Source organism: Aptenodytes patagonicus, chromosome 7 (genome assembly GCF_965638725.1).
Source record: "Aptenodytes patagonicus chromosome 7, bAptPat1.pri.cur, whole genome shotgun sequence".
Taxonomy (NCBI): domain Eukaryota; kingdom Metazoa; phylum Chordata; class Aves; order Sphenisciformes; family Spheniscidae; genus Aptenodytes; species Aptenodytes patagonicus.
In genome coordinates, this window is record NC_134955.1 from 35,262,467 (window position 1) to 35,285,620 (window position 23,154).

Genomic DNA, 23,154 nt, shown 5'->3' on the forward strand with positions numbered 1-23,154 from the left:
GCAGCCTTCAACTATTGACCTGAAAAATGCAGAATGCCCCATTCATCTCGATGAGCTGTCTATGAAATCCTCAAGCTTGGTGCTTCCTCCATCCTAGATGCCACACAAATCAATGTTTCAGCCTTTCACCCTGGCTTTCTGTACAAAAGGAGAAAAGGCTGGATTATATCATACATTTCTCTACGTTTTTCCAACTAAAGAGACAAATACCAGATAAGATGGTTAGAACTGAAGTACTTATCTTCAGCCAAATCACACCTGAGCAGATGCTCAGTGAACCTAGAAAGAGAAACTTCTGTTTTCCCAATGTGTACTGGGGAAAGTTCTGAGCTAAGAGATGTTTCAGAGTCCAAAGATACTAAAAGAAATAAAAAATCCTTTCCAAATGTATGCAAGCCATGGTGTAGGACTTAGGACCTTTAGCATCATGGAGCATGATGCTACTTTGCTGATCAGCCTGGACAGTAAGAAATACATGTAGTAAAAGTTTGAGGTTCTGAGATTGCTTTTCTTGTTTTATTCTGTCTCAGGAGACAGAGACCAATTCACCTGAGTTTTGACATTGATGCTTTTGATCCCTCGCTGGCTCCAGCAACTGGGACTCCTGTTCTGGGTGGATTAACTTACAGAGAAGGCATGTACATCACAGAAGAGATACACAACACAGGTAGGAGTTGACCAGCAGTACTGGACTTAGGCCAGGACAGGACGAACTACATAGAGCTCCTAGTGGTTATGTTTTTCCTATGTAACTAGCTAGTAAGATAAACGTAGTCAAACCTAAGGTGCCTATAAAGTCAATTCAGCCTTCAGTAAGGGAAAAAAGTCCTATGGTTGGGCAATTCCCCAGGGGTTGGAAGCAGCTTAACCATCAACAACTTCAACTTACAAAAGTAAATAAAATACATAATATAGTAACAACTAATGCCAAAAATTACTTGGTCATCTTGTATAATACTGTCCCCTACTCCTAAGCGCATGAGGTCAGATGTAAAAATGGGCATCTGGAATGAAAAAAATGGATGCAAACAGTTTTAAACAGTTTGAAGTTTCATTCTAGGATTCAAGGCTAGCAAGTCAAGCTTTCACTAAGTATACTGCAGTTGACTCAATAGATGAGGAATTTCCTCCTTATGCCTTGAAGTTTTTATTTAATTTGTGTAAACAATGAGTTATTTGCAGTAGAAGTTGGTATGGGAAGAAGGAAAAAAAAAAACCAAACCCAAAAAACCACCAGACAACAGATTCAATAGAATCATGAATAGGATGGCAAAAAATACTAGGTGAGACTATTTATATCCCCTAATTTTTGGACTGGGAGAAAACAAGATTAAAAACCATTCCCCTCGTAAGTGTATATAGAACATCAAACTTGTTTTTCCTGAATGCTAAAAGCATGGATGAGTGAGGTAGTGACGATGTAAGAAAGAGCCAAATTAAAACCACAAACTTGCATCTAAGAATGATGACCTCATCCCTCACTTGAGAGCCAATTTTACTTGTCTAAGGGGTAGAGTAGGTCACAAGCTCAAGTATCAGACTTGCCACAATGAATGAAAGGCTGCAGAAGAAACCCTATTAGAGATTCTACCCTTTTTCATAGTAACAAAGCTGTAAATCATTTTCACAGGAATGCTTTCAGCTGTAGACATGGTTGAAGTCAATCCACTGCTTGGAGCTTCTCAAGAGGAAGTGAACGCAACTGCTAGTCTTGCAGTCGACGTGATAGCAACGTGCTTTGGGCAGACAAGGGAAGGAGCACACGCCGCTTTTGATGAACTCCCAACACCCAGTTCTCCAGATGAATCTGACAGTGAAGAGCAAGTGAGGATTTAAGAACCCGAAGTGTTGGGTACATTGGACATTATAGAGCTCTGCTGAGGCACTTGAGTGGATAGGTTGTCAACAATTGGCAAATACTGTTAACTTCTCAATTTTTAAATAAACTAGCTTTTCCACTGATCAGTGGTTACTTTATTACATACCAAGATTTATTCATTTAGTTACGTATATACAAATTGAGACAATAAAATATTTATTACCTTCTTATTAATCTTACCAGTAGTTCAAAGTCTGTCTCTGCATTTTCCTTTTACTCCCATTCTCTGTCTTTCTAGTGCCAGTACAGTTTCAGCTGAACCTGCTGTCTCATGAGACAGTTCAATCCTCAGACATTCCAAGGGAACAGACATCCCATCCGGTTCCTCAACCATGGAAAAAGCTCATCTCACTCATGAAGATTCATCTGCTGCGAAAGAACTTGTAGTAGACCACACCTCCTAGGATGGCTAGTTCCAGGATGATGATAATTGACAGCAACAACTTATTAGTGGTTACTCTAGAGTTAAAAAATAAAAAAAATCAAAGATAGCTTTTTCCCCCCTTGATTATGAAAGCAGATTCTAGATAATTTGGTCACCATCATACCTTCAATAAGTATACTCCCCGTTTCAGCTAGACCACAAAGTGCTATTCGAATAGCTCTTAACAAGCAGGAAGGGACAAACTCGGTAGTTTCCTACTCATGTTTTCCTGGAAATTCTGCTTAAATCTTGTACTTCAACAGCAGCAGTTCTGTTCCTCTTCCCCTGCCCTGCAGAAGGCAGACCGTTCTGCTCTGTATGTGCCTACTCATTCCATTAAGCAAAGAGGAAAACATCAGTTGAACTCCTGTGCTAAAACTCACCTTGTGGTGTTTTTACTTGGAACCTTGGAGTTGAAGTAAAACTATAACATCTCAAAATAATAATGTACTTCTACTATTGAAAATTATACAGTTATCATAAACTTCCTTTAGCGACAGGTATAAAGGAAAGGTTGTAAGGGCAGAAGTACCTACTGGAAATACACTCCATGAACTAGTTTATAAGGACAATTAAACCGTATAGTTAAGAAATTATAAATACCCTTAAGCATACAAGGCTCTAGTCATCAAAATAGTGTATGGTCAGGCGCGGAGTTTCTCCTACGACAGCCTAGCTACCCTAGGGCATTACTGTGGGCTAAACAGATTTGTCTCATCATCAGACATCTAAACCACTTAATGCTGCAGTGATTTATGGCACAGCTTTTTCCAACCTGAATAACGAAGAGTTGCATCTAAAGTTACCATTAGCAATTCACTGTAACTTGCTTATGTCCAAATCTCTCCCCTCACCACCATTTATCATACAGGATGGTTAAAGACCCCATATTATCCTAAATGAGCGGCACAATTACCTAATGGTAATTACCAGAGAGGAGAAAAGACAAATTGGCATCTGCACACAGGCACGCATTCTGTTCACGCGTTCCCCAAAACCTCCCTGCAGTTCCAGCTGACGCTCTGTTCCCTATTTTTTGCCTGCATCCGGCAGGCAACAATGCTACCTGCCGAGTGCTGCTCTAAGTCAGTCACGCTACTCACCTCCTGGACATAGAACGTAGAATCTTGCGACTCTTGCTCAAGTTTTCACTTGTATTCACCAACTAAGAAGAAACAGAAGTTATTTGCCAGTTGAACAAGTATACAGCAACTCTGTAAAGATGCACCTGTAAGTAGTGGGTGTTGAAATGTTGCAATTAAGAACGGGACCAAGGCTAACCGTATATTCTCAAAATTCAGAGACAACATTGTTCTCTATGCACAATACAAGCTGGAAGCGTTGTCTCCTTCCTTTCTAAGGAGGAAGTAAGACTTTCGTGTATACTTTCCCTTAGATACACGCAAAGATAAGCAATTTAGGATCACTTTCTGCCCCTTTAGCTAATCTACAAATATCAGAAAGTTGTTATTAGCTCCTTTCATTAAATTTCATTTCATTATTCTAGTTGTTGACACCAGAAGAAAAAAACAATACTGACGTGTTCTCCCCAGTGTGTTTCTGGAACTGTTTGAAATGCTGTTCAATTTCTAGCCAAGAAAGAACCATGTTGCACCAACAGGTCTAAGTGACCCAGTGCATATGAGCTCTGAACTGTTAATAGATAATCCACGTCAGCTTTGCAATGCTCAGAAGTGAACTGTCAAGTATTTCTCAGGCAGCTATTAAGAAGCATGTAATTACATGAGGTTACAGACAACTAAAAAAAGCTGTTGTCTCAGAGAGTCAGGATTCATGATGTGCAGCCACTGGAGGTCTCCAGGTAAGGTCTCGCTATTCCACTTCCAAAACTTCAGGGGAAGTAAAAGGTAAGCCAGGTCGCTTACCGTCACAGACACCTGCCTGCACAATTCCTCTGTAGTTTAAGCTATTGCCCTCAGCTGCAAAACTGGCCCTGTAGGTATGTTACCTTGCACTGAGATGGACCAAGTTGGGAAGAAAACTACCAAGTCCATTCAAAGCATACTAGATTTCCAATCTTTGCTATGAAAGACCAAGCACGGAGAAAGTCTGCTTCGAGTTGGAATGTATGTTTAATACAATTCAGCAATACAATGCCTGAAAGGCTCACACTAAAAGTCACAGCTTCATGAACAACTGTGGGCAGACTGACATGCTTGAAGGACTATATTATTTTTAATTAGAAAAAGAACAGACAAAAACTATACCTACAAATCTTAAGATCACATTTCCTTTCCTGCTCTCCAACCCAAATTTGGGAGCAGGGCAAATCAAATTCTGACTGAAATTGGAAAACTGCTTAAATGAAAAAGCTACAGGCTTTGTTGTAATGAGTAGAGATAACTCCCAAGAAAAGGGTATGCTTTTTGTTTTGGCTGAGCGTGCTTACTTGCCAAACTCGGGGTCCCCCTGCAAGTCACTCGCCTAAAAGTTTTACACTCGGGATCCCTTGTACACACAGACAATCCCATCAGTTTGTTACTTCAGAAGTCAAATTCTCAGTTTTGCATATGTGTGTACACAAAAGAAATGAACTACTTCCTAAAGCTGCCACAGTAGAAGCAGAGCTTCTTGAGCCAAGGATGAGGAACGGGCATCTTGTCTGACACCACTTTCTCCCTCCTTAGCTAACCTACAAATATTGTAAGGTTAGTAATTAAGTTTCTATTGAATTTAATTTCATTAGAAGAACTTGCTAACTGCCTCCCAAATCTAAACCTTTACTAGTAATCTAGTGCTGGGCGACTCCTCAGCATTTTTTTAAATCTGTAATTTTTTCAGTAATGCTATTTTTTTTTAGCAGTGGTCTACAGGTCTAATATCCAATCTTGCACAGACATAGCAGCAGACATTTGGCCATCGTGCTTTGGGCCCTTCTACAGTAGTTTTTTTCCTTTCACATGCACAGCATAGAAATGTAGCAGCCTGGATTTGGTCTGTAGAAACATCAGTTGAATGACCACATCTAGGGAGGTCTCCGAGAGTAATTACTGGCACACAGTTCCCGCTAAGCTAACATCAGGTTGTTTCAATACAATGCCCGCAGTTTCCCTGCTTACTCTGCTCTTGGTGCGTTCCAGTTGCTCCCGCTGCTCCCCAAGTTCTTCAATTATATCGGTGCCAATCTGATCTGTTTCGGCGGCAATTCGATGCGAGCGCTCAATGCTCTGACTGGCTCGGCTCAGGCTGTCCGTTCCCTGGAGAAGCAGCACCCTCTGTGACTGCAGGTTAGTCTGAAAAATAACGTATGCTTAACTATTAAGCACAAAGAGAGAGGTATTAGGCTTCTGACATATTAAAAAGTTAGGACGTGACTCCATAGGCCATCCATTTGCATTAGCTGTACAAGCTTCTTACGTTAACTGATGTAGCCCAGTTAATTTTGAAAGAGTTCTTGTTCACATTGTAAGATTATGGCCAAATCTGGCTAAACCTTGAAAAAAAAGGACACGCAACTGAAGGGTTAAAACAGTTACAAAAAAACTTGTCTTTACAACAATTTACTGTTCCATCAAAGAACGTTTACATGAAAATAGTATCTTTGCTTTCCAGATGCTAACTTTTCCTTCCATTCATATCTAAACTCAGTCCTATTTGTGACTTCACAGTTGGTTGCCAGGGAGATCATTAAGAGTTTACACAGTCAAAGGATTAGGAACAAACAGCACTAACAGATGGACTGCTAAGTAACAAAGATCCTCTTTTCATGCCAGTAGCCTCGGCTAGAGGATAAGAAATGTTTGCTCACCTTGGGGTCAAGAGGTAGCTCAAAATAAAGTATTTTCTGAAGCTTCAGAAAGTCTAATCTACCACCCTGCTCTCAGGTTTTAGAGGAACCAATCAAAAGGAATCAAATGCAAAAATTTACCAAGCTACTGCAGAACAAGATACTAAGGAAAGAGCCTCCCTCAAACCTTCCTTTTCTAAGGCAGGCAAACAAAAAGCCCACCTCCATGAACTTTCTGTACAGATGACAGCACCAAAGAAATTGGTGTATTCCTTGCACTGTAGCAGCACATCCATAGTGAACAAAGTGCTAGAGGATGACTTCTCATATTTTCTTGAAATTGTCTACACTGAGATTGCTTAAAAGAGAATTCTACCAAAGAACCTACACAGTGCATGATTCACACACTTTGCTAGTTTTGGAGACTAAAACTAGATCAATTAACCTTTCTTCTCAGTCAGTAGCATCACTTTTGTGTTCTCACTGCTGTAGGGGAATGATTAAACACAGCATTTCAGTACAGAATGTCGTGTAAGTTACTAACAGCATGGTATTCAAGGACTTCCCTTTTGATTATGCGCATATCTTTGTTTTAGAACAGAAAAGCTCTCCTTTGAGTTCCAGGTGTTCTTTCTCCTCCCTGAGATGTTCATGTTACATGCAAGAGAGATATACAGGGAGTTATACAAGCACAGAAGCTAAGTGGATTAAAGTAGAAACACTGTAAACAATACATCTGGAATTTTTTTTTTAAATGATCACAGCAATGTTAAATAAAATTTATATCTAATTCTCACACTCTGTTCATTTTCTGTGGAGAAGATTCCGTATTTTGTATCGCCTTGACTTCCAGGGCCCAATCCCAAATCTGTGCTTCTCATCTCTCTCTGGAACATGGAGAGGTCTCTTCTGTATGCCCGGATTTTGCTCATCATTTGGTTGCGGAAAGGCAGGGGAGCATACTTCAGTTCTTCCTCCATTTCCCGTAGCTTTAATGGAAGAAAATGTGTTTATTTTTTAAAGCACCAAATCTATTCTTATCAGCAGCTATACTCAAAACTCACCACCAGATGAAGGGATTCACATGTTTTTATGTGGATGAGGGGGGGATTAACCCCAAACCCTATACCCCTCATCTGGTATTGAATACACCGTTCTGCCTAATGCTGTTCAGCCCACAAGGATATTCAAATACACAATGCCTCAAGGAAAAAAAAGAAAAGAAGAAAAAATTAATCGCCAAGCTTGAATGCTTGCTATTTTCTGAAACGTTGCTCCGTAACTTCAAAATGTGCAGTTCTCACTTTCATATTGTTTAAGCATTTATAGGATGGGTATCAGCTTCTCATCATATCTATGCAACAGAGATCTACCGAATAGGTAGGCATGCCACTAAATTCATACTCTGAACATCCGGGCCTGGCAACTGGAGTTAGGATTTGTAAACCCTGGGATTGTGGATGCGTGAATTTTCCCATCAACTTTTGGTGACAGTTGTTACAAATTCACAGTGCTTAAAGCTGCCCACCAATACGAGCTCTCTCACAATATGAACTCTGCTTCTCATACATCACCTACGCAGATACATGTCAATAAAACCCAGTAAGTTAGAGGAATAAAGCATCTCTCTCAAAAGAATGTTCAGCCGTGACGCAAAAGCATCCTAGGAAATAGCACATTAAGAAGAAAAGAAAGCTTAATCCATAATGTCTTTCTTGAAAAGACAAGTCACATGGTTTTTTTGTGCAGTTCCACATCACCTGCTGTCCAGGAAGCCTATACAACAGAGGTTTCAACTATTCAAGACCCCTGATATTTAACCATCAGACTATTATAGAAAGATCAGATGGGTTAAGACCAACATGAAAAAAGATGGGGGGGAGGGGGGGGGAGAAAATAAAAAAAAGATTCTCTACATGCCCTCCCTACAATCTCTAGCAATTGTAATTGCACCTCCGTCACTCTCCTTTGTTCAACAAAGGTAAGGTGATATCCAAACCGAGCACTCAAAAGAAAAAATACACATGTAATAATATTTGTCTGTATCTATCTATGTATATATACACAACAGTCTTGCAAACACAGACACATCTATCAGATTAACGAATGAAACATTAAAAAAAAATACATTTGCCTGCCAGCATAGAACCACAAAGAGAGTAAAATTTGGAAGTACTGTCCTTTTTAAGGCATCAGTGTTTCAACTGGTCAGAAAGGCCAAAAGTCTAGACTTTGGTTTACCGTTTCATTTGCTTCACGCTGTTTCTCATCAAATTCTCGAACTAGTTTCTTCTTCTCCTCTGTGGAAGAAAAAGTAGTATGTCATATAAACCATACAGAAATGACAACAGAACTCAATCCATTATAGACAAGGAAGCTGCCACAGATGGCTGATTACAGAGGCACCAGGTCAAAATTTCCCTCAAACAGGAACGGCCTGTTCTTACAGCAACTTATCAGAAGAGGGTGGGGGGAGAGAGCAGAAACCACCCTTCCAAATGCTGGCCACTACCTCTGGTAGACAAAAGAAGTCATTTTTCAAACCTGAAATATTTTTCTGACCTATTATCCTCCAATCTCCGCTGACAGAATTGCATGTTGAAAAACATTTAACATGAAAGGATAACAAACAGGACAGGCTGGTAAACAGCTCATAAGCATTTCTTATTTTTTGCACACATTTGGCAAGATTACTGAAGGCTGAAACTGTAACTTGGATTTGAACAGAACCATCAAGTCAATCTACATTTCCAAGTGAGCCCTGAAATTCCTGGCAGACAGGGCACTCTGCATTCTTGTGGTCATAAAGTAATTAGGTATATGGGATAAGCATTCTAGAGTACTCGGAGATTAAAGATGCCATCAAGATATCACCTCAGGTTCACAGATTAATGCCCAAATACTTCCCTCTACTGGAATGATACCACTTGTTTGAATCAGCCAACACCACTAGACATTTTACCTGTTTGAGACAGTCATTTGCTAAGGTCCTTGTGTCTAGGGCTTTGGAGGCCAAAGGATGGGTTTTACTGCCGTTATTCTATTTTTAAACAAAACCTTCAGACACGTAGTTTGCATGTGTTAAAAAACTATCATACCTCTCTAATATCCACTATCAATGAAAGCAGAATTCTGAAACTCCCGTTATCTGAATGGAGCAAAAATGTATGTTTTATAAGCTTTCGCAAAAGCACTGAAGACGACCACCAGAGGACTCCTGAAGAGCACCGCTGAATGAAACCAAATTCTATCAGAAGTCTGATAAATAGGCACTAGCCTAATTCATATCTCAGGAGAGGATAAATCAGTCTTAAATAAAATTTTGGGTAGCAAAAAATGCAGTCATCTTGGTAAAACGTCTCTAGTTTGATTTAACTTAAAGACAAAACTAAAGATAACAGTATGAAAACATCGCTGCAGTAAAAAACTGACTTAATAATACCTTTTTGTAAATATGATCCTCTGCGAAAGAAGCAGTTTTTAAACGACCGAGCTCTCAACAGAGAATAGGAAAAAAATTTGAAGCAATCAAAACATTGTTATATAGCTCCTCTCATATACATGACGTACCTAAGCTGTAGCCTTTCCCGTTCAGTTCAAATTCATATTAAGCCCCAGAATTTGAACCGCAGAGAACTTAAGACAGAATTAAAAACCATCATCTAACAAGAAGCTATCCTCTCAAGTAGCACACAGAATTATTACAGACTAAGCTACATTATGACTGTTAACATATTACACACGAGCTGGTATCAGGAAATGCAGTTTCACATTCCAGTTAATTCAGGAGAGAACGCTGACTTATGAGGTTCCTAAATACACTCTCCTCAACTTCCTCCATGATTTGCACCGTGTACATTTGTGCTGATGCAAATATTTGTGTGGCTGGGTTGCAAGTGAAATCATGGACACGAACTGCTGGAAAACAGCCTTCGGAAGTCAGTATATTGTTTCATACGGGCCATTTCGCTAATCTGATTTAAGTAGTGCCCTCTTAAAACAACTGCTGTCTCAAACTAATTGAAACCTGGTGCAGCACTGAAAAAAGCAGCATTTTACCTCCTCTGTGTCCCCCAAGCGGATTAAGACGACACTGCACTTACAAATGAGCCGCCAAAGAGATGCTAGTTTCCAAAAGTCAAGTAGCAATGGCTCGAGACTTTTTTGTCTTATGCCAACAAGAAAACAGGCAGCGTGGCTTGAAAGCATTATACTGGATCTGCCCTAACAGAAACGCCAGAATACGTTGAGCAGTTTAATTCATATCACTCCGAATTAAACTGCGACTTAAAGCACATTCAGAGAACTTTTTTAATGCAGTGAAAGCAAAAAGTACCTAAGCCACAGTAACATTATCCACATGCTCATCAACATTTAACCGATTTATTTCCAATCGGTTAGAAATAGATTCAGTTGAAAAGTACAGCTAACCAAATTAATTTAGAGGAAAGTGTCTATATTTGAAACTGATCCAGACTGTTTAAAATGCCTTCTTAACAAATTTGCAAGGAAAAAAATTGTTTCTAGAGGTAGGAATTCGTTTGTATAGAGTGAAACAGCATTTCCAAACCTCTGCCCCTCAAAGATGTCCCAAGGACTATAGATTCTGTCTTCCCTTGAGTTTGGCAGTGTGCCAATCGTCTTGAAAGAGTATGCAAAGTTTCTTTTATTGCCTCCTGAAGTTTTCAGGATCAGGTAACTCGGAAAATAAAGATACACACACACCCCCCATATGTACAAGAAGCAAACAGAGCACATTAAGAGTCGAATGCCTCCACCAGATAGACAAATTCCTGACTTACCTTAAACTCTCTTAGAACTACTTTCCAAAAATATTACCAGGATTTTTGCAGCAACAAATTTAAAGAATAGAACAGTCATATTAAAATTTCATAGCATGTCTGAAAAATCAGTTTGTAATTATTTGTAATCTGTTGGAAAAAAAAAAAAAATCTACAAGCATTGCAAAAATTGCTGCCTGTAAATACTCCATTTAAGCCTATTGCTCAGAATTCATTGCTCAAGACTACCCCAGTTCCATGGAGATCTGACAAAGCTTTACTTCACCAAGAAACCAACCACTCTCCTTTCTACTAGGAAATAAGGATTTTCTCCAACAAAGGGTATTTCTTCCTTTATGCTTCTTATTCTTGTTGACCGCTAGTGAAATTAAGCCAGCTTTGAAAGTTGTCATTTGCAGGTTCAAACATGCAAAGGTTCAAACCCCGTGCAGGTGCACGGGGGCGACACCGTTCAGTGCCCCTGGCCTTTTAAACTCTCTGGCGAAGGTGAGAGTGAGCACCGCTAAGCCCATCCAAACTTTCTGGATGAGGACCGCGACCCTGAGTCTAACTCATTATTAAACTGAAAGCCAGGTAAGAAACAGAACGTTAAGCTTTTCATAGCCTGTGTTATCTAGCACAGATTGTTATATTCTGAACAAACCATTTTTATGATTTTTACACCTAAACACATAAAATTGATCAATTCTGGGAGAATGACAAGACTATTGCAGAACGTGCCTGGTAGCCCCTACTCATTCTTGTGGTACAAAACCCAAGCTGAGCTACAGTGTAGCTGTGATAACTGTGTACCATGTTTCTCATAGGAAGGAAGTATTTCATCAGAGATTCGGTGACATCAGTAAAATTCTCCTTGTCAGATCACTTCCCTTTCCGGTTCTCAGAATACTGCCAAGCATTAAGAACTGAATTAGAAGCACAATGCCAAGTCCTACAGAGAAGTGTTCCATCAGAGCGTTTGACCCGCTGGTATGGTATAAAGAATACCCATAAAAATCAGATTTTGCTTCTAACATAACTTTGTATAGCTTGATAGTTTTTTCTAGTCTGTGGGTAGGTCGTGCACAAACCAGACTTTTAAAACAGTCATTTAAAATGCAAGTCTTCTCCAGTAAGTCTGGAGGTTGTGGACAGTTGCGATAATAAAAATTGCTTTTAATTCTGCTGATGAGATTTTAAACAAGAGCACAACAATGACCAAAAAAAAAGAAAAAAGAAAACCCAAAGCACTGCGGTTTAGGCAGTTCACCTAGAAACAGCAAGAAATAACATCCAAGTAACAACTCCTCCTCAGAGACAGGACTGAAGCCGAAAGCCCAGCACAGCAGTGCTTGGCTACGGAGCTGAAACGTGCCAGGCAAGAGGAGCTGCTCCAGAGGAATAAAGCGACGCACCTGCCTCGCTACTCGCGTACTTGGGGCTTTGCATGACCGGGCCTACTGCTCAAGAGCAAAGCCACCAGAATATAGCAGCAACGGAAAAATAAGACACAGCGAAGCCAGACCCGGCAAAGCCACCCGCCCCCTCCAAGGAGGCGTCTACCGAAAGCGATGCACCGAATCCCTACAATTGCCTTGGCAAACTCCTTTCCCCCCGCCCCAGGCTTTCTTAAAGAGAGAGACTTTGCCCTCCTGGCTGTAAAAACAGGTTTATCTATGGGGAAACATCCCAAACGCCCTGCAACGGCCCTACAGCAAACCCCAGCTACCCGAGAGGCCGCCCGCGGGGAAGCCCCAACCGGAGGGCCAGCTGCCCCCAGGCAGGGAGGAGGGAAAGCACCGCCAGACCCCGCCGCGGCCGGTCCCTAGGGACAGGGAGAGAGACGGCCGCGGCGGGGGCGGGCGTCCGAGCCCCCGCTCCCGGCAAAGCCCAGCCCGCTGCCCGCGCACCGTCCCGCGACCGCTAGGCCCCACCCCAAGCAACAAGGAGCGGCCGCCGCCCGCCTCACCGGCCGCGCTGCCCCGCAGCCGCTCGGGGACGCCCCGCAGGTCTCCGTGCAATCCCCGGAAGATCTCGTGCAGCCGCTCCAGGTGCTCCGAGGACCCGGAGCCGCGGCCCGCCATGGCAGACAGCCGCCCTCTAGCCGCGCTCGGCGACGGCTACCGCTACCGCCTCCCCCTGCCCGCTCGGCTGCGCGCTGCGCGACGTATCGCCGCTCCCTCGCGAGGCGCTTCCGCCATCGGCGGCGGCGCGGGCCTCCGCCCGCGCAGCCGGGCGCCCCAGAGGGCGCCCGACCGCAAAAGCGCCCCGCCCCGGCGGCAGGGCGGGCAGCCCGCCGCGGCCCGCTCCCCGCGGGAGGTGGCCGCCACACGCGTTGCGACAGGGCCGTCGGCGACGCCGGTCGCCGGAGCTCGGCGGCGGCAAGGCGCATCAGGCGCTGGCCCGGGCTGCCGCGAGAAGGCGGCGGAGGGGCTCGTGGCGCGCACTGCCTGCTGGGGGTTGTAGTCTCCCCGGGGGAGGCGGCAGTGCCCCTCGGGGCGGCGCCGCGCGGGGCCCTCGGCCGCCGCCACCGGAGCCGGCACACGGCGTCTCCTCGTTTCCTGCGGCGCGTACCGGTACGCAGCGCTGCGAGGAGGTGCGGGCGCACGGGGGCGACACCGTTCGGTGCCCCCGGCCTTTTAAACTCTGGCGAAGGTGAGAGTGAGCGCCGCTGAGCCCACCGCCGCGCTTCTCCCAGCCCTGAACGTACACGTACGTGTGCTTACGTACACGGATGCATCATTTCACACGGTTTGCTAGGGTTAACATCACAAACTTTGGCGTGAGGCTATGAAAGTGCCGGGCTTTCTCGTCGGATACTTCCCGGCTCGTTAACTGGGAAGTGCAATTAAAACGGCAGTTTCAGATTGTGCCGAGAGACGCAGGGCGCAGTCGCGCGCCGCATGGAGGAAAAAAAGCAGCAGGCTGCTGGCGTAGAGCCGGCCGGCTTCCTGCTGCCAGCGGGGGCGCACCCGCGGCAGGGAGCAGGACCCGCTGGGCGTCCGGTGCCAGAGGACTCGGGAGCGGCTGGCACCACCGGCGGATGACGTCGGCCGTGCCCGGGCGAAGAGGGGCCGCCGCGCAGGCGCGCCAGGTGCGCGCTGTCCTGCCAGCGGCGGAGCGCCCAGCACGAGCCCGCGAGCCGCGGGCGGGGCGGAGCCGAAGCGGGCAGGGGCGGGGCCGGAGCGGGCAGGGGCGGGGCGGCCGCCGCCGAGCGCCGGCAGTGCGGCTGGAGCGGGCGGCGGCGATGCTGAGCTGCTGGGGAGCCGCGGTGGGGGCCGCCGTCTCCGTCCCTGTCCTCCTCCTCGTGGCAGCGCCCTACATCAGGTGCGTCTTACGGCGCGCGGCCCTGGCCTTTCGCGCGTGTACGAGTAGCGGCGGCGGCGGCCTCCGCCCCGCGGTGCGGCGGGTGCGGGCGGGGCTGGCGTGCGCCGCCTCTCACGGCGGTGAGGTCCGCCTGCTTGTTTGTTTGACGGGAGTACGAATAAAACGGGTTCCTTTCCTCCAGCCCGCGCTGGGGTAGGGCGTTATTCAGGCTTCCCAGCTCCAGCGCCTCGGTAACACTAACGCGCTCGCGACAGGGGCTGGGGCGCTCCTGGGGCTCGGCTCAGCCCCGGCGGCGGCGCGTGGCGGCTCGGTGGCCTCCCGCAGCCTCCGGCCTGCCGGAACGTGCTGTGCGGTCTGTCCCGGGCCCCAGAGCCGGCGGGGCTCGGAGAGAGGCGGCCGGGGTGCCCGGGGGGCGGGGTCCGCGTTCGCCACACGGCGCCGCGGCGGAGCCCGTTGGCCGGGTCTCCGGAGTTGACGGCGGCAGCCAATGGGGGCCGTGGTCCCACTTGACGCAAGGGCGGAGCGGCGGGGCCGGGCAGGGGGCGGGGCGGGGCCCGGGGGAGGCGGGGACGGGCTCAGGCCGGGCCCCGCCGGTGTTTGTAAAGGGGCGGGGTTGGAGGGCGAGTGGGAACCTGTCCCGGTCACGACACGATCGTGATCAACCTCTTCAGGTAACGACGCCCGTGACTCCCCGGGGCCCTGAGCGCAGCGTTCAGCCCGACCATTGGGGCTGTGGTCTACCTGGACTTCAGGAAGGCCTTTGACACCGTCTCCCACAGCATTCTCCTAGAGAAGCTGGCGGCTCACGGCTTAGACAGGTGGACTCTGCGCTGGGTAAAAAACTGGCTGGACGGCCGGGCCCAGAGAGTTGTGGTGAATGGAGTTCAATCCAGTTGGCGGCCGGTCACGAGCGGTGTTCCCCAGGGCTCAGTTTTGGGGCCGGTCTTGTTCAATATCTTTATCGATGATCTGGACGAGGGGATCGAGTGCACCCTCAGTAAGTTTGCAGACGACACCAAGCTGGGCGGGAGTGTTGATCTGCTCGAGGGTAGGAAGGCTCTGCAGAGGGACCTGGACAGGCTGGATGGATGGGCCCAGGCCAACTGTATGAGGTTCAACAAGGCCAAGTGCCGGGTCCTGCACTTCGGCCACAACAACCCCATGCAGCGCTACAGGCTTGGGGAAGAGTGGCTGGAAAGCTGCCTGGCGGAAAAGGACCTGGGGCTGTTGGTCGACAGCCGGCTGAACATGAGCCGGCAGTGTGCCCAGGTGTCCAAGAAGGCCAATGGCATCCTGGCCTGTATCAGAAATAGTGTGGCCAGCAGGAGTAGGGATGTGATTGTGCCCCTGTACTCGGCCCTGGTGAGGCCGCACCTCGAATAGTGTGTTCAGTTTTGGGCCCCTCACTACAAGAAGGACGTCGAGGTGCTGGGGCGTGTCCAGAGAAGGGCAACGAGGCTGGTGAGGGGTCTAGAGAACAAGTCTTACGAGGAGCGGCTGAGGGAACGGGGGTTGTTTAGCCTGGAGAAAAGGAGGCTGAGGGGAGACCTCATCGCTCTCTACAACTACCTGAAAGGAGGTTGTAGTGAGGTGGGTGTCGGTCTCTTCTCCCAAGTAACTAGCGATAGGACGAGAGGAAATGGCCTCAAGTTGCACCAGGGGAGGTTTAGATTGGATGTAAGGAAAAATGTCTTTCCTTAAAGAGTGGTTAAACATTGGAACAGGCTGCCCAGGGAAGTGGTTGAGTCCCCATCCCTGGAGGTATTTAAAAGACGAGTAGATGCGGCACTTAGGGACATGGTTTAGTGGGCATGGTGGTGTTGGGTTGACGGTTGGACTCGATGATCTTAGAGGTCTTTTCCAACCTTAATGATTCTATGATTCTATGAAACCTGGGGCGCTGGGTGCCCAGCCCTGACCCGAGCCCCCTAAGGAGGGAAGCAGCCCTCGGACCTCGTCCCGTGACTGCTGCCACCCTCTCTTGCAGGAGGTATGTCGCTGGAGGACAGTGTAAGTCAACAGCTAAGCTGGAGGGGAAGGTGGTGATAATCACAGGAGCCAACACAGGCATCGGGAAGGAGACTGCCAGAGACCTCGCGCGAAGAGGCAAGTCGCTGGCCTTCATCAGCAGGCATCCCCATGCAGCTGATGCGTGTGTGCCTGTGCGTTCAGTAGTCCCTTTTCTGGATCTAAGGGAGGAGTATTTTATGCTCACATTTAAGTGAGCTGGATTCCAAAGTTATTTCAGATGAGCCCAAGTGTTGCTTCTCCAGAGGCTGTAAGCACTTAGGTTGGAGTCTCTAGTTCCTCAGATGGTTTCATTGCTTGAACTCCAAAAATGTGTCTTGTGACATGAAAATGCTCTGCACTGCAACTGTTTTGAGAGGACTGGGGAAGTTCCTGGTATCGCTGGGTTCTGCTTATATGAAGCTGGGAAGTGCCATAGGTCCACTGCTGTGTGCTTTAGTTATTCATGTTTCAAGCTAATTTGGTTTAAATGCTTTTTGGGTAACTGGTAAGGAGATTAAACTACCTGTTCACAATCTGTTTAGAAATTACTCTGGCTGGAATCCAAGTATCTTCATGTGCTCCTGGCTTGACATTCCCATTATAGGGGTAGATATAACCCTATCATACCAGTGTTGTGGTACACACTCCTGACCTGGGAGAACCTGGACAGAGGCACTTCAGATGTGCATTTTCCCAGTCTGGATCGGAGCTAGCAACATAGTAGGAAAGGCTTTGTCCCTCCCAGCTGCTCCCCTGACTGATGCCAATTCCCTAAACAAACAGTACGTTGTTTGTAAGCACTGTGTGTAGTCAGCCTGCTTGTCATAGCTTTGATCATCCAGTGTGCTCCAGTGGTCTCAGCTTCTGTTCCTGCTTTTTTTCCCCCCTTGCAGGTGCGAGGGTGGTTGTCGCTTGCAGAGACATAGCGAAGGCAGAAGCTGCAGCCAGTGAAATCCGAGCTGAGACAGGGAACCAGCAAGTCATTGTGAAAAAACTGGACTTGGCTGATACGAAGTCCATTCGGGAGTTTGCTGAGAGATTTCTAGCAGGTACAGTCTCTAGATCCTTCCTTTCAGTGAGAATATTTTACCAAGGACTGCTGTCTGCTCTTCTAGCAAATGCCAAATCCCTGACCTGCATATCCCTGTGCCATGTTGGGTACTGCAGTTCACAGCAGGGGCTTGTCAGAGGCCATGAGCTAGTTTGTGGTAGGAGACTTATCCTTATTTTACTGAGGCGATGTGGCTGCAACTCAGAGAGGTGTGGGTTTTTTTGGCTGACTTATGCCACCTTCTTGTCTGTCTTTGGTCACTGTTTCCCTGTTTAAGGATATCTCTTGTTTCTTGCAGAGGAGAAGGAACTCCATATTCTCATTAATAACGCTGGGGTAATGTTATGCCCTTACTCCAAGACTGCTGATGGCTTTGAGATGCACCTGGGAGTCAATCATCTTGGTAAGGCCAGCGGAGTCATGTTTGCATTCAATATCTGTGGCAAAATGCCAAAGGAAAATGTTCCTCATCCTTCCTTCTTGGGGAAGGATGGAAGGCCAGAGTTAGAGTTCTGGAGATGCAGTGCAATGTATTTGCTTATCATGGACCCAGTTTAAGTGTCTGTACACGTTACCTGGGACATTTGAAATGTATGACAGCTCCAGCTTTTTGAAGCTGAGGAGCAGAACTTAATGGCCCCCAAAAAGTTTAGCTGTTGATTCAGGGGGGGGTCTTCTTTTCCCTGGACTTGAAATGAGGGCAGCAGTAAGATATAACATGTAAGTAATATATTTTAAGTACTTTGAAATTCCGGCAGGGGAACCCTTCAGAGAAGGATGACATTTCCTCTCACCCCTAGGTCATTTTCTCTTGACCTTCCTATTGCTGGAGCGTCTGAAGCAGTCTGCCCCAGCCCGCATAGTGAACGTGTCCTCACTGGCTCATCACGGAGGCCGAATCCGCTTCCATGATCTCCATGGTGAAAAGAGCTACAATCGTGGCCTCGCCTACTGTCACAGCAAACTGGCTAACGTGCTCTTCACCCGGGAGCTGGCGAGGCGGCTGCAAGGCAAGTCCCAGAGGAGAGCGGAGTGTTTTTCTGCTTGGCTTTTGAGCACCATGGATGAGGACAGTGGATTGAAGGAAAGCTCTGGAAATTGGCTATGCAGAAATGAAATGGTTTGAGGCAAGGGCCACTGACAGCTCTTTGCAGGAAGAAAATATCTCCTGTCTGTGGAACCAGGAGACTTAAAACACTAATTGTCTTTACAACAACAGGGCAGAGGAGTTTAGTAGCTTGGCACAGTTGAATGTATTTCATTTTTCTTTGCTGCTTGGCAAAAACTAGCTGCATCCATGCAGACAATTGTGGTATGTGGGTGGAAGCTGAAAAAACAGAAGGAACTGTTCAGCTACAATTGCAGTCTCTAATAGAAAAAGCTAATGCGTACTCAGCTACCTTAAATATTGATGACCTGTAGAACAGAAGCATAGGACTAGACAGTACCTCTTAAGTCGCAACATCTGTCGTAGCCATGTCATTCAGTCCTTTTCATAAACTATAGTATTTATTTTACTAAAACAGAAGCAGTGTCTTCTCTAGGAAATTAGTATTACAGTAAATCAAAAGAAGCTGGTGTTCTCAAAAGCCTGATGGAAACTCCTGCTGTTTTAGCACCCAGGCCCTCTAGCACATTGTTTAGCAGAAGGCATGTAGTGACTGCAGTGTTTGGAAGGGAGCGGGGGATGCTCCAGCAAGCAGGAACTACAGAGGACTTCACTTACTCTCTCTGTATCCGTGCCTGGACTGCTCCTTTAAGTTGTAGAGTATCTGCAGGTAGAATTGAGGAGTATATTACCCTTTTCTTTTTTTAAAGGCAGTTTGATGCATGCAGATTTGTCCTGGACTACTTTCTTTTGCCACAGGCACTAAAGTCACAGCAAACGCTCTCCATCCTGGTTCTGTCCATTCTGAGCTGGTCCGGCACTCATTTGTAATGACGTGGCTGTGGAAGGTATTCTCATTCTTCTTGAAGACACCCTGGGAAGGAGCTCAGACCAGTATCTACTGTGCAGTAGCAGAGGAGCTAGACTCTGTGACAGGACAGTATTTCAGGTGGGTACAAGCTGATGGAGTGATATGCTGTGAAAGGCAACCTTGTTGGCTGGGGAAAATGAGACTTACTGTCATTCTTCATTAAGAAGGGACTGGGTAGGAGGCTAGCTGATAAGATTGAGAGTGACAGATACTAGAGCATTACCCCTTCCAGGTCTGTTGCAGTGGATACCGTGTTAGAAGAAATCCCTAACCTGTGCAACACTTCACACAATAGCAGGTCCTTTAGTGCTAGGAGTATCACCGTACTCAAAGTGCAGGAATGCCTGTCACGTGCTCAGAGCTCTAATCCCGATCTGCCTGGGACTTGGGCAAATCACTTTTCAGTAGAGCTGTTTAGTTAGTGAGGTCACTTGAGTCAATCCTGGGAAGACCACTTTGGTTCTCAAAGAGAACCAAACAACAAAGTTGTTTTACCCTACTGGAGCAGAAGGGACCTGTGCTTGCAGGGAGCTGGGAGGGTTGATGGTGCTGCAGACCTAGGAACCGAGATTTTAGGACTGGCATGTGACAATATAATTTGGTTCTCCAGTGTGATGGCCCCACCAGCTGGGAGGGACTCCTGCTGGGATGCTTATCACTCTGTCCTGCAAACTGTCTGGTGTAGCTCCCACTACAAACCCTGTTGTTTCTTCACTTTTTTGACTTACTCCAGGACCCTGCATAGTCATGCCTTTTCCCCCCTCACCAAAACTACAGACCAGAGCAGTTCCAAGTCATCATCATCATCCTAGATTTGAAGACTGCCATTTGAACGGATTCATGCAGATGTGTCTGACAGCTTCCCACTGGGTGTAGAGCAGTGTAACAATACTGTTTTTTGGGAAATGAACATGAAAAATTTGTCTTCCCCCCCCCCCCCCCCCCATGGATACTGTTGGAGTCTTTGCATCTTTGCAGAGCTTTCCCCTTGTGATATGTGACCAGATTAGTCCCTGTAATGACTGTCTGATCTTCACTTGGGAGTTTGTACCATCTTAATCAGACTTGAGTATATAAATAGATGTCTTAATCTTCCCTGTCTGTCCTAGGATGTAAATGGAGCATTTATGTGCTGGAGTACAGAAAACCGGTGGATTTTAAACTTGTAAAAGAAAGGAGTTTTGGACTTGGTGGGAAATGAACAGCTTCAGCAGTAATTCACAATTTACATTGGACTAGCCTAAAATCCTTTTCACTTTCCAGGCAATAGAATATAAAGCACAATATAGACGTCAAGAAAAGAACTTGCATGCCACAGCAAGACAGGTGGAGTCCACCAGAGTCATTTCAGGAACATCAGAGACTGTGCACTTAGAGCTCTAAAAACACTAGGCTGGACAGAGATCTTATGAGATGCAATTTCTTCTGTTTTCTTAAACTCCCATGTTATTGCAGCGTCTAGTAGTACAGCTGAGGACACATGATCTCTGTTCCAGCCAGAGTGCTGTCCAATTGCAGGAGCTGAGAAGAAAGGAGCCACAGTTCAGAGGATAATGGGAAAGGGGATAACCATACGTGGTTATTACAGTATTTTTATTCTGGGGCAGCTTTGCCTTTCGTCCAATGGCACTATAGTGGGATAAATAGGATGGGATAAATAGTTTAGAATGAAGGGCTGTTTGAGTGGCTTTTTTGTAGTGTTTGCTCGAAAAGGTGCTCTTGAAGAAGCTTGGTTAGCGTCTATAGCCCTTTTTAGTGGTATTAATGAGAATGTACACTGAAGAGTATATAGTAGAGCATATATAGATTTCTTTAAGAGTTGAGACAACACATAGAGCTAGGCTTGCTTGCCAGTTCTTGGTGCCGTTGGGAGAGACTCTTCCCTAGCCAGTTGGAAAGAAGTTGGCTTAGCACCAACCCTTGTTCATTTCCTAGATAGCCTCCCACCTTTCTTCAACTGGTCTTGAAGTTAAGCTGATAGAAAGCAACTTCCTTATCTTAACACAGACACTTCAGTGTGCTAATGCAGATGGAGATATTTGACTTAAAGAAATAAAAATAAAAAAAACGTTCCTCTTACAGTGATTGCCAGCCAGCATACGTATCTCCACGAGGTCGGGATGATGAGACAGCAAAGAAACTCTGGAGTGTGAGCTGTGAGCTCCTCGGCATCCAGTGGGACTGAGCAGCGCAGACCTCAAGCGTGAGCCTGGCTGAGCCCAGCGATGCTTCTCCTGGGAAGAGCACTGCTGAGAGACCTCAGGACTAGAATGCTGATACTTCAGCTGCTCTAATGATGGCTCTATGGACACAATCTAATGTGAATTCTGGAATATTACACTTAAGGATTGAGATTTGTAAGCAACCAGTCCCCCTTCCTAGCTGGAGACTTAAGAGCACCGACGCAGGGAGCAACCTTTGCTTGGTATCTCACCCAACAGCCAGAGGCTATTGTTCTCTGGCTTTAGAATAGAAATGGAGGTTGCAGTCTTAGGTTTAGATTATGAAGTAACAAAGAATTACCTTTATTTAAAGGCTTTTTTCCTAACAGTAATAGTAAAAAGGTAGGACTCTGAACTTACTTATGATCTGTGAGGTTATTTTCCTACTATTATTTGACCTGGCAGAGTGAAAGTGCTTTAGGAAATTAGATTTTCTGGCAGTTACATGCAATACAAATGCTCTCAAGCACACAGAAACAGGTGCTGGCCTTTTTGTGTCAAGCATTAGGTAAAGATTTTAAGGGGAATTAGTTATTTTTCTCTATAGTCTCTGTAAGAAGCTGGACCCTAGCCACTGAGGTATCTTGGCCCCAAATGCCTATTGATTGTAGTAAGTTAACTGAGGGTTGGCATATCTTTTAAGAACCCAGGTCTCAGTGCAAGTGACTGGGAGGTTAAAAGCTGCAGGAGTGCCGCAATTGTGCGTCGGCAAGTTGTCTTATTAAAAAAAAAAAAAATTAACATCTCTCCTGTGAAGCATCAAGCAAAGATGGTGTAAAAGTTGTCACACTAAACCCCCCCAGCTGCACTTTAAATGACTTCAGAACCTAGAAAAGAGAGCAGAATGAGTAAAGAACAACTCAACTATGTTAAAAAACATTAAACAACTTCAGCTGAGACTTCAGCTTTAAGTGACAGCAAACTAGCTAGAGCTAAATAGCTGAAGCAGAGGTCAGGACTATCTTGATACCATGGTCAAGGTAGCTACAGGACAGGAAAGTAGAACTTGCACAGAAATCCTTACGTTTGTCTGCCCAGCAGTTACTGGCCTTGGCTGGCCAAGGCTGCCAGCCGGCCTTGCAGTACCATACAGCTTGCACTTCCAAAAGGCAGCTGGGTCAATCCACATAGTAATGGGGCTGCTCCCCTGGAACTCTAGTGCTACTTTGGTGCAAACTGCTGGAGTGTGATCCATAATCGGAGACTATTTCTGAAAGAATTAAGCAGTTAGAAAACAAGTGCCACCGCTCATAGGATTATCTTGTGCGATTCTGAAAAAAAAAAATCTGGAAGTTTTTGGACTTGCATATGAGCATGCCACTGTGACCAACTGCCACTTTTGGGAAACAAATGCTAATTTTATGATTAACTCTTTCTGCCTGGATGCTATCTATGCAGATCAGTCCTGTGCTACCTCTGAGCAATACTAAATAAAGCCATTTTCCTTTTACAACAGGAGACCGTATCTTCCTTCAGAAATGTTGCATCAGTTTACTTGGTGTTGCTGTTATCTGCACCTGCCTTACTAAGGTAGAGAATTCAGTCTGGGTAACATTTTAAAGTCCCTTTGTGTTTCTCGCTGTCACTCTACCTTTTTTCCTCCCTCTTTATGCTTCATCTTGAATATGAAGCTAAATCCACAACTACAATGTAGCAGCAGAATGCTACCTCGCATTGCAGGCTTGGCCTGCTTTTTCTGTGTGATTCCCTGATCTTGAAAGTGGCTTCCAGGA

The 23,154-nt window shown here is 46.0% G+C and overlaps 3 protein-coding genes across 4 annotated transcripts in view; 2 read left to right on the forward strand and 1 right to left on the reverse strand.

Annotated features, from left to right (window-relative positions):
• Nucleotides 1–1,962, forward strand: part of ARG2 (arginase 2) — a 24,011-nt gene extending 22,049 nt beyond the window's left edge. The window contains exons 7-8 of the mRNA XM_076344837.1: nt 531–667; nt 1,631–1,962. Coding sequence (XP_076200952.1) covers nt 531–667; nt 1,631–1,836 — 343 coding nt within the window. The 3' untranslated portion in view covers nt 1,837–1,962. The remainder of the gene's footprint in view (nt 1–530; nt 668–1,630) is intronic.
• VTI1B (vesicle transport through interaction with t-SNAREs 1B) lies at nt 1,963–13,012 on the reverse strand. Its single transcript, XM_076344840.1, has 6 exons — nt 12,802–13,012; nt 8,293–8,351; nt 6,849–7,040; nt 5,384–5,557; nt 3,407–3,468; nt 1,963–2,338 (listed from the first exon to the last, which is right to left on the reverse strand). Exons 1-6 carry the CDS (start codon nt 12,914–12,916, stop codon nt 2,242–2,244), a joined length of 699 nt encoding a protein of 232 aa, XP_076200955.1. The 5' UTR covers nt 12,917–13,012; the 3' UTR covers nt 1,963–2,241.
• A 1,043-nt stretch (nt 13,013–14,055) lies between these two features.
• On the forward strand, nt 14,056–22,874 carry LOC143163454 (retinol dehydrogenase 12-like). 2 transcript variants are annotated; one of them, XM_076344838.1, is made up of 7 exons: nt 14,056–14,159; nt 16,147–16,265; nt 17,063–17,218; nt 17,519–17,623; nt 18,021–18,230; nt 19,088–19,277; nt 21,282–22,874. In XM_076344838.1, exons 1-7 carry the CDS (start codon nt 14,080–14,082, stop codon nt 21,382–21,384), a joined length of 963 nt encoding a protein of 320 aa, XP_076200953.1. In that variant the 5' UTR covers nt 14,056–14,079; the 3' UTR covers nt 21,385–22,874. The 2 variants fall into 2 exon arrangements, with proteins under 2 accessions (XP_076200953.1, XP_076200954.1); XM_076344839.1 differs by lacking the exon at nt 21,282–22,874 and adding an exon at nt 19,933–20,127.
• Nucleotides 22,875–23,154: the final 280 nt, after the last annotated feature.

Excerpts from the sequence above, each read along its gene's own strand:
- VTI1B (XM_076344840.1), bottom strand. The coding sequence starts at position 12,916 with ATGGCGGGCCGCGGCTCCGGGTCCTCGGAGCACCTGGAGCGGCTGCAC. Across the intron at positions 8,352-12,801 it reads GCTGCGGGGCAGCGCGGCCG|AGGAGAAGAAGAAACTAGTT; the intron begins GTGAGGCGGGCG and ends TTTCTTCCACAG. Across the intron at positions 2,339-3,406 it reads CTACGTTCTATGTCCAGGAG|AGTAACCACTAATAAGTTGT; the intron begins GTGAGTAGCGTG and ends TTTTAACTCTAG.
- LOC143163454 (XM_076344838.1), top strand. The coding sequence starts at position 14,080 with ATGCTGAGCTGCTGGGGAGCCGCGGTGGGGGCCGCCGTCTCCGTCCCT. Across the intron at positions 16,266-17,062 it reads CAGAGACCTCGCGCGAAGAG|GTGCGAGGGTGGTTGTCGCT; the intron begins GCAAGTCGCTGG and ends CCCCCCTTGCAG. Across the intron at positions 19,278-21,281 it reads GTGACAGGACAGTATTTCAG|TGATTGCCAGCCAGCATACG; the intron begins GTGGGTACAAGC and ends TTCCTCTTACAG.